General features: G+C 37.8%; 1 protein-coding gene across 1 annotated transcript in view; it reads left to right on the forward strand.

Moving 5' to 3' along the window:
* Nucleotides 1-211: 211 nt before the first annotated feature.
* The window catches only part of LOC127189905 (histone H3.v1-like), a 30,602-nt gene continuing 14,678 nt past the window's right edge, over nucleotides 212-16,135 (forward strand). Inside the window, exon 1 of the mRNA XM_051146963.1 lies at nucleotides 212-348. Within this exon, the coding sequence (XP_051002920.1) occupies nucleotides 212-348 (137 nt within the window). The remainder of the gene's footprint in view (nucleotides 349-16,135) is intronic.

Here is a 16,135-nt window from a genome sequence, read left to right on the forward strand (position 1 = left end):
TTTCTGGTCAAACAGAAATGCTGATAGCTGTTATGATAATAAACTCAACTTGGGCACCTCGCCTGCCATCCTCAGTTCTCTCCTTAGTTGGTAGTCTCTCAGGGAGCTGCAAGTTCTCATCTCTTTGCCTTGAGCTTTGCATCTGAGAAACTCCATGTACTTTGTACAACTCTGTCACTGAAACTATGTGTTTTCAGGACCTTTGTAAGCAATGACTGTTATCGGGAAGAAACTGGTGATTGTTGTTGATGGAGATTGTGGTAAGACATGCTTTCTCATAATCTTCAGCAGGGACCAATTCCTAGAGGCTTATGTGCCCACCGTGTTTGAAACCCATGTGGAAAGCAGGTAGAGTCGACTTTGTGGCACACAGTTGGACCGGAAGATTATGATTTCCTGAGGCCTCTCTCCTAGCTAGACACTGATGCTTTACTGATGTGTTTCTCCATTTACAGCCCTGATAGTTTAGAAAAAATTCAAGAAAAAATGAGGTTCAAGAAAAAGAGAGGTTTTTGAGATGGCCATGAGAGCTGCTGTGTAAGCCAGAAGTGGGAAGAAAAAGTCTGCATGCCTCGTCTTGTGAAGGGCAGCCTCATGTGGTTAATTTGAAATGTCTGTTAATCTTACTGTATGGCACTGGCCTTTTCATTTATCTATAACTTACCTAAGATTACAAACCAGAAGTCATCTTGCTACCAGGATTTAGAAGCCAACTATGATTTGTAATGACGTCCAACCTGTCGATCAGCCATGGTCATGTGACACTGCTCTAACAGCCCTCTCTGCACTCTACCTCACAATGGGCCTTAATTCCAAGAATTTCCTCAATCTTGCTTCTTTCTAGAAAGAGAATCAGTTGGTGACTTTTGTGAATCAGGCTGTAACTACTTTATAACTAACATGCCCTGCTTGTCTGTGAGCTGCAAGGAGCTCTGGTGAGTTACTCCTTCAGGGTTTTCTCCATCACAACTCCATTGGCGGAGCTCTGGGGTGGCAATCCAGTTTTTTGAAAACATACTCAGCCAGAAAGGCCCAAATCCATAGACCTGTGGCAGAGCTACAGTTTTGTGGTCCCATGTTAATTACTTTATAGTTACCATGTAATTAGTGCCACTTACTGTGTGTTACCAAAATATAAAAATATCTACCCCAGACTAGATGTGGTAATTTTTGTACAATTGCATTTCCTAATACTGATATTTTTCATTCTGATAGAAAGTGTATTTTTTTTTTAAAGAAAGTGTATTTGGAAATAAAATCAGATGGAAAACTCATTTTTAATTTCAAAAAATGGAAACATAACTGGGTAACTAAAATAAAGTAAGATAATGAAGGAAAAGCTGGCTTGGCATACGATCCTCAAGTCTGTGCATCCTAACAAGAGAGGCTTGTTGTCAAGGAGTGTCCTGCTTCCTTCTCACAACGGAGCTCTGCTTGGGGTGAAGGTGTTCCTGTGACCTTGAGCCACATTTACAAGGCCATTTATACTTAAAATATTATTTATTCTGAGTGTATGGACTTTCCTTTAGGCATCAAGGCTGGAAAGGTAGTAGAACTTAGCTACTAAATAGATCTTAGTAGAAAACTCTGGGTAGCAAGGATCAAATGAACTGCACTGTTCCGGGACAGTTTACTCAGCTGTCAACAATCTTATGAGGCAAAGAAAGTAGTTTTCTGTAAGTATATGAAGATTGGGCACCAGAAAGTTGAGGTATCTTCTGGGTCTCTATCTGTTCATCTCTGTGTACAATAGGCTAGGTAGCCTACAAGCTTCCAAAGGACTCTCTTACTTCCTGTGTCCTGGTGAGAGCACTGGGGTTTTAGAATGCACTCCAGTGCTTGGATTTATGTGGGTTTTGGAGAGCCCAACTCCTGTCCTCATGTTTGTGTGACAAGTGGTTTTTTCCACTACACCATTCCTGCCCCAGCTCAGTCCTTATTTTCTTATCATTTTTTCTGACCTGATTGTTATGTCATACATTATAACCATGGAAATAACTATTCTGATGAACTGAAAAATATGACAATATTATCCAGGATGCTGACATAGCAACCCTGCCTCAAACATCACATGCTTTATAAATTCTGTTAAGATAATTAACATGACATTTTTCTTGAAAATTATTTTTATAGTTCAGTTATCTTCAGGGGATGTCAATTAACCATGTTAACTTTATTATTATTCTTATGTGTCACTGATATTTGGTTACTTGCAGTAGTGATAGTAGAAAATAGCCACTTTACAACTTTATATAAAGAGCTATACAGCGGCAACTCTATTTGGCAGATAAATTATTGTTTGCAAGTCTTCCTGGATCCCCTGTGTGTAAGCCAGGTTGATGATGAAGTTATCTGATAATGTACTGCTTAGAATTTTATTCTACTAGATATAATTTAGGATTTTGAAGACTCAGACTCTTATTTTGATTTACAAGTATTTTTATTTTTAATTGAAATAGAATTGCTTCACTTTCTCTCTCCCTTACCTCCTGTAGCCCATCATAGATACCCTCCTTAAACCCCCACACACCAAGGCCTCACTTTCAGGTTGTCTTGTAGTGTTTGATTCAGAAATTATTTCATTGACTTTTTAATTATAATATAATTATACCATTTTCTGCATCAAAGCCCTTCCATATTCCACTTCTTGTTCTCCTTCAAATTCGTAGACAGTCTTTGCTAAACTCTCATTATTATCCTAGTTTATCCATTTGACTTAAGTCTGTACCCTGGGTCAAGTACCACTTCAGCTTTCAAAACCTAGTCCATACCCTTTGTCCTTTAGCTGTGTTCCCCAGATGAAAAATGGAAAGATATAATTTCTAAAATAGTTTGAAAATGCATATTCCAAGGAAAGAGAATCTAAACACTGGGGTGCTTTCTTCCCTGGGCGGGCTTTCAACTTGGGCTTTCAGAGAGCTTGATTTTCCCTTTGAGTCGTTGTGACAAAAATTAATTTAAATATTTAAGATTATATAAGCATACCTCACAATTTCTCCTCATACTTAAAATATTTTCACTCCTTCATTGCTGGTGGGAATGCAAACTAGTACAGCCACTTTGGAAAGCTATCTGGTGCTATCTCAGAAAAATGGGAATAGGGCTTCCTCAAGACCCAGCTATTCCACTCCTTGGAATATACCCAGAAGATGCTCCAGCACACAACAAGAAAATTTGCTCAACCATGTTCATAGCAGCCTTATTCATAATAGCCAGATCATGGAAACAGCCTAAGTGTCCCTCAGTAGAAGAATGGATAAAGAAACTGTGGTACATATACACTATGGAATACTACTCAGCTATTAAAAACAAGGAATTCCCGAAATTTGTGGACAAATGGATTGAGCTAGAAATGATCATAATGAGTGAGTTAACCCAGAAGCAGAAAGACTTATATGGTATATACTCACTTATATCTGCATACTAGCCCAAGGGACATGTCCCATGAAAGCCTTCACTTACCAGGAAAGTGGGACAGAGGGGAGGACATCCTATTGGGACTCTAGATGAGAGAAGCATGGGAGAATAGCAAAGTAGAAGGATCCAGAGGGTCCTAGAAACCTACAAGGAGAACATTATGATAGGAAGATTTGGGCCCAGGGGTCCCACTCAAACTATGGCACCAGCCAAGGACAATACAGGTGGTAAACTTTAAACTCCTACCCTGATCTAGCTAATGGTCAGAATATTCTCCACAGTTGAGTGGAGAGTGTGATATGACTTTCTCACGTACTCTGGTGCCTCACATTTGACCATGTCCCCTGGAGGGGGAGACCTGGTGGCACTCAGAGGAAGGACAGCAGGTTACCGAGAAGAGACTTGATACCCTATGAGCATATACAGGGGAGGTAATCCCCCTCAGGAACAGTCATAGGGGAGGGGAATAATGGGAAAATGGGAGGGAGGGAAGAATGGGAGGATACAAGGGATGGGATAACCATTGAGATGTAACAAGAATAAATTAATAATAAAAATTTTTTTAAAAACGCTAAAAAAATATTTTCCTACAAATACCACTTATTTTTTATTCTCAGCCTCAGAGGCAAGCCTGAGACTATATACTAGTCTTAAAATCTCTCATCTTCTGAAACTCTTCCAGACACAATATTCCTTCTCCAGTTAATGTGAACAGTAGCTCAGTTCAACAAAGTTTTATTTTCAGTAAAATTCCATAGTATTAGCTCATTTCCACTGCTAGCAATACAGTGTCACAGACAGGAGAGTCCTGGATCATAGAGGCATATTTAGACTCTGATCCTAGTGTAAAGTCAAGGGACTCCAGGCAGTGAGGCCCTAAGTCAGTGAAGAGCATCACGAGACAAGACGTGGGGAGCACATGTGAATCCTCCCATCTTCCTCACTTAAGACCATCAGGATTCACCTCTGCTGTCTCCACATGACCTTATCTCATCTTAGCCTCACAGGCCCTGTCTCAGAACAACAGAAAGTTTCCACCCACTCAATACTCACCACAGGGATTAAATTTGGACATGGATTTCAAGAAGATAAACCCATGAAAATAAGAAAATCATCACGTATTTGGTGTAAAACTAGAAGTAACTTGGTCAGCCAAAGAGATCTGAGGGTCAAAGTGGGAAAACTGAAAAATATCTAGGATTAGACAAGTGTCATCTGGAAAAACCATTAAAACTGAAAACATTATGAATCAAGTTTGTCATTAGCAGGTAAGAGGGAAAGGAGCGAACTAGGCATATGAGGGTAGTAGGAGTCCAGGCTTGCAAGAGCTGAACAAGGAATGGTTATTCAAATCATAGAATTTTATACTCCAGTCACTCTGCTCCTGAAAACCTGCTTCTGTCCCCTGACGAAAATTTAGGAGTCTCACCCAGAGGATCCCTCAGTGCCTACAAGGCCTCTGAGCAGGAGCAACTCTCCTAACTTCTAGCAGGCTTAGATTGGTCACTTGTAAAATGAGATTCATGTTATCTCCTTCACAGTGCAGTTCTGGAGAATTAATTTTATGAGATTACAACAGTGAAGCTCCTACAAAGAAAGGACAGGGGATTTAGGAAGCACTCAATGACTGGCAACTCTACTTCTATTACCTTAAAAAATTGGTTATGTGGCTCCCCTGGTAACACAAACAGACTTGTATAAGATCATCGCCTTTATTTGAGACATAAATCTTTTTACCACTTGGCCCAAAACTACTTCTCTAGCCTTATTTCCTTATATTGTAATTTCCCACAGGCCTCTGGGCTCCAGGCAAGCTGTAATTTTCACCTTTCTCAGAGCATGTAATATTACCTTTTTATGACTCCCTGTCTTTCTGAACTTATTGTGCCTTTGATGTGTAATGTCTGATCCTGTTTGTTCACGCAGCAAATGCCAACTCATCCTGCAGTTTTCTGAAAATGGGATCTACCTAGTAATGCTGCAGTTCACATTCCTGGTGATAAGTAAACGCCACATTTATATCTACCCCATAACAATTTGATTATACTTTATGGATTTAAGTACTAGTTAGGTTAGCTGTTTTGCCTTGTGCTGTGTATCCTGCTGTGACTAGTTTTTCTGTATGGTTCCAATAGACTACAGCGTGCTCAAGACAAGAGATTTTATTCCATTTTTTACTACTCAAACAAGCAGTGAAACACAGTTAAACACAGTTTGCACCCATATCTAGTTATTCAACCATGAGCACTGTAGTGCTTCCATATGATATCATTCTTGCATTTGACTAAAAATTATAATTGTAAAGTATAGGAAAACCATAGTATAAAAGTGAGTATTACTCTCATTGTCTCTTTGGGTACATCCCTGCCTCTGAAGATATGCATTAAGGCATACCTTCAATCCTTACTCATCGTGGAGACTTATTTGTCATTTCAGAGAAGGTGTTTTGTTGTCATGGTTGTTAATTTGGGAAAGGTTCAATTTGTTTGTGTCTAAATAGAATAGATGAACATTCATAAAGTCATAAATATACAAATAAGTTAATGAGGTTTACCAAAATAGTACTGTTGTCCACTGTCATCCATACTAATACTTGAGGAAATATCACTGCTTCACAGCAGTTCTGAGGTCTACACTGAAGAGGCTGCTGTGGGATATACGGATGTTAACCAGAAGGGAAGGGTGGGGTTTGGATAGAGAGGGAGCTGCATAGACCTGTTTGAGGAGCCATGAAAAAAGCTAAAGATTTTGTTGTTGTTTTTCTGTTTTCATGTAAATATGCATCCACTGACTCTTTCCTTAGTCACTGAATCCCAAATGATATTGCTTCTAAAATACTCCAGCATATTTTAAATATCTGATTAATGAGTGACCATATCTGTATAAGCTATCCACCAATGTTCTTTAGAAAGAGTTCAGATTGTATTCACGCATGTTATTTAGGAAAAATGAAATTGTGTGATATGCTTAAGTTACCTTTTCTGTTGGCTCTTATGCTGGTCCAGACTACTTTCATGTCCTACAATAAAATATACCATCTAATATAAATTATCTAATGTGGTCATGCTACTATGACTTTTTTCTAATTATTCACTTGACCCTGGTGAATTGGGGAAAGGACTGGTGGGTAGGGACGGCACTCACCCTTAGGTCAGAGTAGAAATAAAACAGAATACGCAAAGAGGCCACAAGCTGGCCAGTGGCAATGGCAGCCAACTACGGCAAAATGGGTTTCAGCATCATCACTTTTGAGAAGTACTTGTTAAGTAGAGTGATTATCGTGTGTGCAGTTTCATGTCAGATAGTTGCTTTCATGCAAGTGAGGACAGTATAAATTGGTGGGTGTACCATGCTGGGGATTTATCATGAACCAGCTGCTTGTGATTTCTATGCAATCTCCACTGTAGAAGTAAGGGTCATGCAAGTAGAACAGTTCTGCTTGACTAAATTCTGTTCTGGAGCATAGACTTGCAATATAGACCATGACTCTGTAGATGTTTAGCACTAGACTATAGCTCTCTATAGTTAGCAGCCAGATGGAAATAAAGATTTTCTGTTGGTAAATTTAATACTAGTTAGAAATATCTCATCTCCATTCTGCTGGACTCTTAATAATTTTTATTATATTTAATTTAAATATTTCTGTAATATATTTTGATAATATTCTCTTTCTCCCTTTGGTATTCCCAAACTCTCCCTATTTCTCTCCTCGCTGACCTTAATGTTCTCTCTTTCTTTCTCTGTGTTTGTGTGTGTGTCTCCTTTCTCAAACAACAACAAAGCAAATAAGAAAACCAGTAAGACAAACATACCAAACACAACTAAACTAACAAGGAATTTTAAAGACATAGTATTTTTTGTGTTTGCCATGTATTTCTGTCCATGGGGCCTGCCATGGAGTGTGGCTGACCTACTCTGACTCTTCCTTTGTGAAAACTGATTTTCTCTTTCTCAGCAGGTATTAATTGCAAATATTATCTTGATGAGGAGTGGGACTTAGTGTCCTCTTACTCTTGTCAGTGCTGAGATTTTGTCTGATTTGAAACTGTGCATGCCCCCACAGTCTGAGTTCCGAAGTGCCTCAGTCTTACTATGTCTAGGAGATGCTGTTTCCCTGGTGTCAGCCCTCACATCTGGCTTTGACAATCTTTCTGCTTTATTTTCCACATATATCTCTGAACCTTGAGGGAATGAGTTTGGTAAAGACCTCTCGGTGATAATTAATCCACAGTCTCTCACTCTTTCTACATTGTCCACTTGTGGGTCTCTGTGCTATTGCTATCTATTGCAAGAAGCCTCTCTGATAACAATACAGCATAAGGGATCAATGGATTGGTATCTTCCTTTAACAGTAATAATAGTAGGGTTATGTAAATGTTGGGGGCCAGATTGCTTTTATTTCCTTAGAGGAGGCTTGAAATGAGAGCTGTACCAAGCTGTATGAGTAGAGGGCTTGGACTGAGCCCCGATCGTTTCTTTCTCTTTCTCTGTTCAAGCTATCCCTGGGCCTTGGCATGGAAGCTTCTAACCTCCATAAAATCTAATCTTCTGAACCGTGAAGGCTTCAGCTTCCAGCCTCCTTCTGCTAACCCTGGCCTATAATGTTTCAGTCTCTAAGACTTAATGCTGAATACGATCACCACTTCTACTTCTTCCTGAACTCTCACTGGCTGTTTCAACTCAGCCATTCTGGCCCAGACTCCTCCCCAGGCTGACTGATTCAAACCAGCTTCCCTTAGATTCTGCCTGAATTGCTCTGCTTGGTCTTACTAACTTTGGCAATATGTTCTAATCTTTTGGCTCCTTCTCATTCTCTGGCTCATTCTATCTTCATCTGTGTCTAGCCTGTCTCTGGAAAACTAATTTGGTAAAGTTTCTCTACACACTATGCACACTTCACTTCTTCCTCTTCCGCTACTCCCAGTACCAGTACTATCTCCTTTTATCTCTCTGTGATGCTCTTAAGTAGCTTCTCTTTCGGAGATGGGCATCGCCTATTTCTGACTTATTCAGTCAAATCTTTCTCTGATTCATCACTTCATCAATTCCTTAATTAGACATGACTTTTAAACATTGCCACTTCCTTATATAAACTAATCATACTTTCATAGTCTGGCATTAAAGGTGTGTACCAAGACATATTTATATTCTTGCCGGATACTTCATTGTTTGGGATTAATGGTGTATACTACAGATATGTCTGTATCCCAGCCAGATCACATAGACCTAGAAGGTCTTTGGATGTGATCCCTTGCCAGAGCAGCCATGTTGCTAGATTAAAATTCTTCTACATGATTTCCCCAAATTCTGTAACCTGTAATTTCTTAGATTATTGACCACTTTAGTAGTGTCAGGCATGGGCTCCATCTCATGATGTAGGCCTTAAATCCAACAAAAGTGGTTGGTTACTCCCACAATATTTGTGCTACATTTGCACTAGTTACTAATGGGGTAAGACTGTTGTAACTGTAAGTCTTATTTGTCTGGTTTTTTTTTTTTTCCTTTTACTCTACCCTTTGTTTATTTTCTACACTTTCATTGTTTTTATTTTTGTTTACTTATTTATACAGATGTTCATGTCTGTATAGGTACATGTATATATACACACGTGTGGGTACGGGTGTCCACCCATATGTTTGGAGACAAGAGATAAGGCTTTGGTGTCATTCCTTGCAGCTATGCTTCTTGGTCTGTGGGCAGGGTTTGGGACTGGCATGGAGCTCTCTAGTTTTGTGAAGTTGGCTGGCCAGTGCATCGCAGGTGTCTGTGGATGTCTCCTGAAGTCAGTGCCTTGCAAGCAGGGAGCAGCATGCACATGTTTTTTGAGGGTTCTTCTTGGAATCTTAAATCAGGTCCTCATGGCTGTGCAGCAGTCACTTTATTTACTGGTCCTTCTACCCAGTCCTTAGTTCAGGTATTTTTTGATAGCTTTGATTCAAGGAACTTTGCTTTGTTCTCTGCTTATTGTGCTTATGTGCCTTCTAATTCTTTGTGAAAACTCTCAGTAGATGCCTATAAATCTATAGGAAGAATCACACATTATAGAAGTAGTTCAAGAACCACATATTGTGAGTAAAACATAACGCTCAGTGTAATTTGTTACATAGTTCCTACTGTCAACTACGGTGTCTATCACACAGACAATGCAATGTCTAATTACTTTGCCACACAGAAGATTATAGTCTATTCACACAAGGAGAAGGATAGAGCGTACAGAGAATACACCTTGGTAGAGAGACAGGACAGCATAACCCATGTGGTGGTGTTCTAAATGTTCTTCTCTTTTCTTTTTGTTTAGTAATATACTTTTCATTATATCTAAGCCACAAAATTACAAAAATATCTTATTTTTATTAGTTTCAAATAATTAATGTGTAAAGTACTGTGGATTTACTATTAAATCATGATTTGGCATATTTATTAAGCCTATAGTGATATATATATATATATACACACACACACACACACACAATACATGTGATTTGTAATCTTTTTTATTTAACTAATTTATTCAGATTACATCTTATTTGTTATCCCCTCAGTTGTATCTTCCCATTCCACCTCCCTCCCTCTTTCATTCTATTCCCTACCACTAGGTCTGTGACAGAAGGGGACCTTGTCCCCCACTATAAGATTACAGCCTATCAAAAACTCAAGTGACAGCATATGCTGGAGAGGATGTGGAGAAAGGAGAACACTCCTTATTGATGGTGAGAGTGCAAATTTGTACAACCATTTTGGAAATCAATCTGGCACTTTCTCAGAAAACTGGGAATAGGACTACCTCAAGACCCAGCTATCCCACTACTGGGAATAGTCACAAAAGATGCTCCACCACACAAGGACACATGCTCAACCATGTTCATAGCAGCCTTATTCGTAATAGACAGAACGTGCAAACAACCTAGATGTCCCTCAGTCGAAGAATGGATAAAGAAACTGTGGTACATTTACCTTATGGAATACTACTCAGCTATTTAAAAAAAGGAACTCCTGAAAATTTCAGGCAAATGGATGGAACTAGAGATGATCATCCTGAGTGAGTTAACCCAGACCCAGAAAGTGGCATATACTCACTTATAATTGTATGCTATACCAACAGAGATGTAGCCTAGATAAGAGAGGGAAATAGGGAAATGGGGAAATAGAAGGATCCAGACGGTCCTAGAAACCTACAAGCAGACAATTAAGGCTGGCAGATCTGGACCAAGGTCGGTCATCTCAAACTACTGTACCAACCAAGGACAATGCATTCAGTCAACCTAGAACCCTACCCAGATCTAGCCAATGGACACTACATTCTCCACAATTGTGTGGAGAGCAGGGTCTGACTTTCATATGAACTTTGGTGCCCCCTATTAGACTATTTCCCCTTGGCGTGGAGACCTGGTGACACTCAGAGGAAGAGTAAGCAGGCTACCAGGTGATTTAAATTTTCAAACACTAAAAGCAGAAGAAGACATCACGCTTTCTTTGTTTAGTTCAGATGATTAAAATCAAATATCCATACCTGCAATACACTGGCTATAAGATCTCTGTGTTTTAATGTATATGCTCAAAATGAGGAGACTAGTATCTTTGACCTGCGTTCAACAATTCAGCCGAACTGTACTGATGAAATATCTATTATTTGCCATTATATGTCACACATTGTCCAGCAGCCTTATTTCTGCTAGGCATTTAGCCCCATAACAGCATTGCTGACTTATTAGCATTTTATAAATGAGCAGAGATAAGGCTTAGAAACAAGAATCAATTTGCTCATGATTGTGCAGTGAATGAATGGCCTCAAATCACCTATTGCTCTCTAATTTTCTAGTATAAATTTGACATTATTGACCTTTAAAGTTATGTTGTTGGGAGTGTCAGCTCCTCAAGAAAGTCCCTATCGTAGACTGTCCTCCATGCCCTCTACCAGCAGCTTAGCCCCTCTCATTCATAGCCTCTTTCTCATTGCTGACCATCCATTCTTTTACCAAAGGTAGCACAATCTTACTCTCCTCAGCATGTCCCCTGTTCCATGTACCGAATTCATGTTTGCTGGACAATAGATGAATGAATGCTTATTGCTTGAGGATTTAAATCTTCTCCTCAGCAGAGTCCATTAGCACGAAGTCTAAATAAGCCCTTCAGACAAATCTGGCTAGGTAATATTTATTATGTATCCAGAATGTTCTTCCTGAATTTCCCTATTAATGGAAGCTTGATCTTATTTAGGCAGTAATGGGAAATCTTCAAAACAATAAAAAAATACATACCTAATCTCTTTTGCCTGTGGATAAAAACATACATTGGATATTGATATAATTAAAAATTTATAACTTATAATTAATTATATGTTTGTTTCTAGATATGCCTTTACATTTTTGGCTACAGCCCGCCTCCATTCTCTTTGACCCTTCTTTTTCCTTTATATATAAAATGTGATTATAAAGAAGCCAAAAGAAAGCAGTCTTGCAAGGTTGAAAATAAAAATTTCTGTGAACATAGTTGAGCAGATATCCTTGTTGTATGGTGGATTTCAGGTATATGCCCAGGGAAGGTCCAGGCTGGAGTAGGAACTCCACAGGAAGACTATCAAGTCTTGTGGATCTGGACACAGGGGGTGTCTGCACAAACTGACTCACCAACCAATGACAATGCATGCAGAGAACCAAGACCCCCTGTTCGGGTGTAATGAATGGATTGCTGATTCTCCATTTCAGGGGTGGGGGGGAAGGAGGGGGACTGCTGCTGAACCTCTGACATGCATTCTGGTACCCACAATTTGGTCACTGCCCCTTGGCAAATCATTGTAGTGAGCACATAGAGGAGGTGGATGCAAGCTATCCTGATGAGATCTAATAGGCTTTCACCAGACAGTTGGGGTAGGAGTGCCCCCTATCAGAGGTCCAGGGGAATAGGCAGAAGAGGGAGGGATGGAGGGTGGTAATGGGAAGATAAGGGAGAGGGGATAACAATAGGATGTAATGTGAATAAAGTATAATAAATAAAATGCACTCAAAAAAAAAAAAAAAAAGAAAAAGAAAAGAAAAGATGCATCCTTAGCATGGCGTTTAACTATAGACATGCAAGTAGAAGCTGTTTGATACCTAGAGTGGGCATACCACATTGTAGCTACTAATAGGAACGTAACTACTATTTAAGTAGACTAATTTTCTTCAGTCATTACACATCATCCTAACACACATCCATAAATAAAAATTAAATAGTAATACATGCCTCATCAAAGGATTCTATGCATATTCCTTAAAAGGAGAGAAGACATGTACAATTAGAAACTGTTTTAGACTGGCCCCTCAACTAAATCCTTGGGGACTCAGAAAGCATTAGTCAGAAATAATTAGGGAAAAAATAGGAAAGTTTTCTTATTATGTTTTAGGAAACTACTGTCATTTCTAAAATGTAACAGTTTTCACTCAAATCTAAGTGACATCAAGAATTTTATCTTTAGTAATATAACAATATAAATATTTAAGCCTCTACCTGTGTTTCTATTGAATATTGATGGCAAAAAAGGAAGGTTATAAAGGAAGCAAGAGGCTGCCTCAGCTCAAGTTCCAGCCTTGGTGACAAGTAACTTGGCTTCTCTTACCTTTAAGTTGTTCACTTTAAGGTCAGTATTTAACAGTTTCCTCTTTCTCAATGCTGTTGTAATTACATAGTTAGCTACTTTCTAGACTCCACAAATGTAGGCAAATATGAAAAATGCCTTCTATAAGACTAAAGGACTCTTTAATTTCCATTTGAGTCTTCAATGTCAGAATTCTCCTGCATAATCATTACAGAAAGTTCTCCCTAGTAGGCAAAACAACATAGATGCAATGTACAAATCTAGAGATGATGAACACAGAAGACTTGCTTTAGAAAGTATAGAAGTCTAATTGGATAAGTAGACAGGAAATAATGCCACAGTTGGAATATAATTTGAGACCATGGGAAGTACTATGGAAAATATGAAGTATAACAAACGATGAATATAGTACTCATTTGGCCTAGTTATATTGGACTGAGTTTAGTCAGTGCATGAGTCTGTTTGCTCCATCAATATAAATGTTATAATTCATGTAATCAAAAGATGAAGCAGCTCTCGATAGACAATGAGAAATTCTGTAATTACAGGCTATGTATGTAAACAAAACAAAACAAAACTCTGTTGAACCTTCCTTGTTTTACCACTAAATGTTCATCGTTACCTGTAAGAGTCTAATAATTAGCATATGGGGAAGAAATTACGAACTGCCACCAACAACTCACTAATTTAGAGAATGTGGCATCTCCCCATCCACCTTCTATTGCTGCCATTACCCATAGAAAGTGCACACTGGGCACCACTTAGAGATATTATTTTCATACCTGTAAAGTGAGGGCTCATCATGGGGTACTTTTAATATATAGGAGCTCAGAATATTTACAAGTTATCCTTCTTGGAGTGGGCTTTTGTTTTTTCTATTAATCACAAAGAAGGGATAAAAATGTTTCATGCCAGCAAAATGCTTATACATATAAAAAAAAAGCCTTCATTATGCACAGTATTAGTCATGAATAACACCCAATTTTGAAAACTTTTATAAGTGGCTCTTATAAAGAAATAATTTTTCCATTCACAGACTACTTTGTCACAACCTAGTAACTAAACAAGCCTCAAAAGATTATTTATGTGTTTTCAGCCATTCAGTAGAGATTAAAGCCTTATGCGAAAAAGATAAATATTGGTAAGAATTTGTTGGCACCTCAGACTATCAGCTGTAAGCAGAACAGTCCTTACTGTAGCGTGCACTGCTCCACAATCACACGGTTGCACCCGCTGTGACATCCCAACGCACTTGACAGTGCATCTAAATAGCCCTGGTTGGGATAAAGTGTTTATCAGTAGTGCTCTGTGTTTCTTCGACTGTGTAGCCTTCCCACTTTTGCTTTTTATTTATCCAGATTTAAATTTTCACTCGATGAATATTTGCTATATCTCTCAACAGAAAAAATGAAACAATGTGTAAAAGGAAGCAATGCTGTCCTATTGAAATATATTACTACCAAAAACAGCCACTGTCACTACTTTAAAAATAGATTAGAGATGGGAAAAAGACCCAGTCAATTTGGAAGACATAAAACCCATTTTATACAAAGAGCAGAGAAAAAAATTGTATGAAAATGAAAAGAGCTTCAAAGATAAAAAGAAAAATGTCAAATTGTACAGTGTTCACAAAATAATGGTCAGATAAAAAGCCCATTATGAACTGGACAAAATTTTTCAAAGAGTAGTTAATGTAAATTTATAGTGTTTGTTGAAATTGTTATTAATTTATAGATCCATGAGACTCAACAGACAATGCAAAGCAAAATTCTTATTTATAGTGAAACATGTTACAGTTGTAGATATTGAAAAAAAATCTCAAGAGACTAACATTTCAGATAAAATCTTGTTAATTGATAATATATTTAATTATGCTTCTGAATAAAAACAGAAAAATATAGTTAAAATAAAAACTATTAGGTTTTAGTGCTGAATTGGAGCATAAAAAAATGCTAAAGGAAAATAGAATAGATAGTGCTTCAGATCCATAGAGAACTGTAAAATACCAGAAAATTTTCAAATGATTGGATATGGTATACATATTTATATTTTTTCTGTTGAAGTCTTCTGTTTGAAAAATGCATGAGCATTTGAAGTAATAATGATAATCACTCATTGTGAGGCTTATGTACATAGATAAATTCATTATGTGAACATATATATATGAATATAAGAATCATAGAAAATAGAGATAATCTGTCAGAGATAATGACTTTATATAATATCAGAAAAAAATAAATCTGCATTAACTTGCTGTGGCTATAGTAAATATTGATACAGATTATAAATCATAAGATTCTGAGAGAATAGCTAAACTTTACACAGCATTGTTACCGCTATCAAATGAGTTGATTAATTAAAATATTATTGTAGAATGAACTGATGGAAATTACAGAAGGGTAAAATGAAAGAACAAAGAAAAAACAAACCAGGACTCAGATATGTAAAAACACAGAAATGTTAGGTATATATTTAATAATTAAAATAGTCCCATTGAATTTGAAGTGACTAATTTCGAATCTAGAGGTTTCAATGTGGATAAAATTCACAGGATTATAATCATATCCTGTAGAAAAGGGAGATGTACTTTAGATGTGAGGGCAATATGCTGACTCTAGAAAGGAATGAATCTGTAAGTACTGTTTTGGAGTGTAAATTGAATTCAGAGGAGATAAATTGAAATTAAAAGGACTAAGTAAAGAAATGCAAGATGTACTACCAAGAAGAGACTTGATACCCTATGAGCATATACAGGGGAAGGAAGTCCCTCTCAGTCACAGTCATAGGGGAAAATGGGAGGGAGGGAGGAATGGGAGGATACCAGGGATAGAATAGCAATTGAGATGTAATATGAATAAATTAATAAAGTATATTTAAAAAAGAAATGCAATATGAAAAAGAAAGGATAAGGAAGTTCCCATGAGTACAATGAGGTCAGCAAAATCCGTGAGCAATACAACAGATGTTAGCAGAAATAGCAAAACACGTTTTCAATAATAAGAAGTAAATGAATTATGAAGACATACAAAGGATAAATGTATAATATATGAATCAACCAGTGTAACTACATAATAAAAGGAATAGATGAATTGATGAGGTTAGATATTCCAACTGCCCCATCTCAATTTACCGAAATAGTAAACA

The sequence above is a fragment of the Acomys russatus genome, chromosome 5 (genome assembly GCF_903995435.1).
Source record: "Acomys russatus chromosome 5, mAcoRus1.1, whole genome shotgun sequence".
NCBI classification, from domain to species: domain Eukaryota; kingdom Metazoa; phylum Chordata; class Mammalia; order Rodentia; family Muridae; genus Acomys; species Acomys russatus.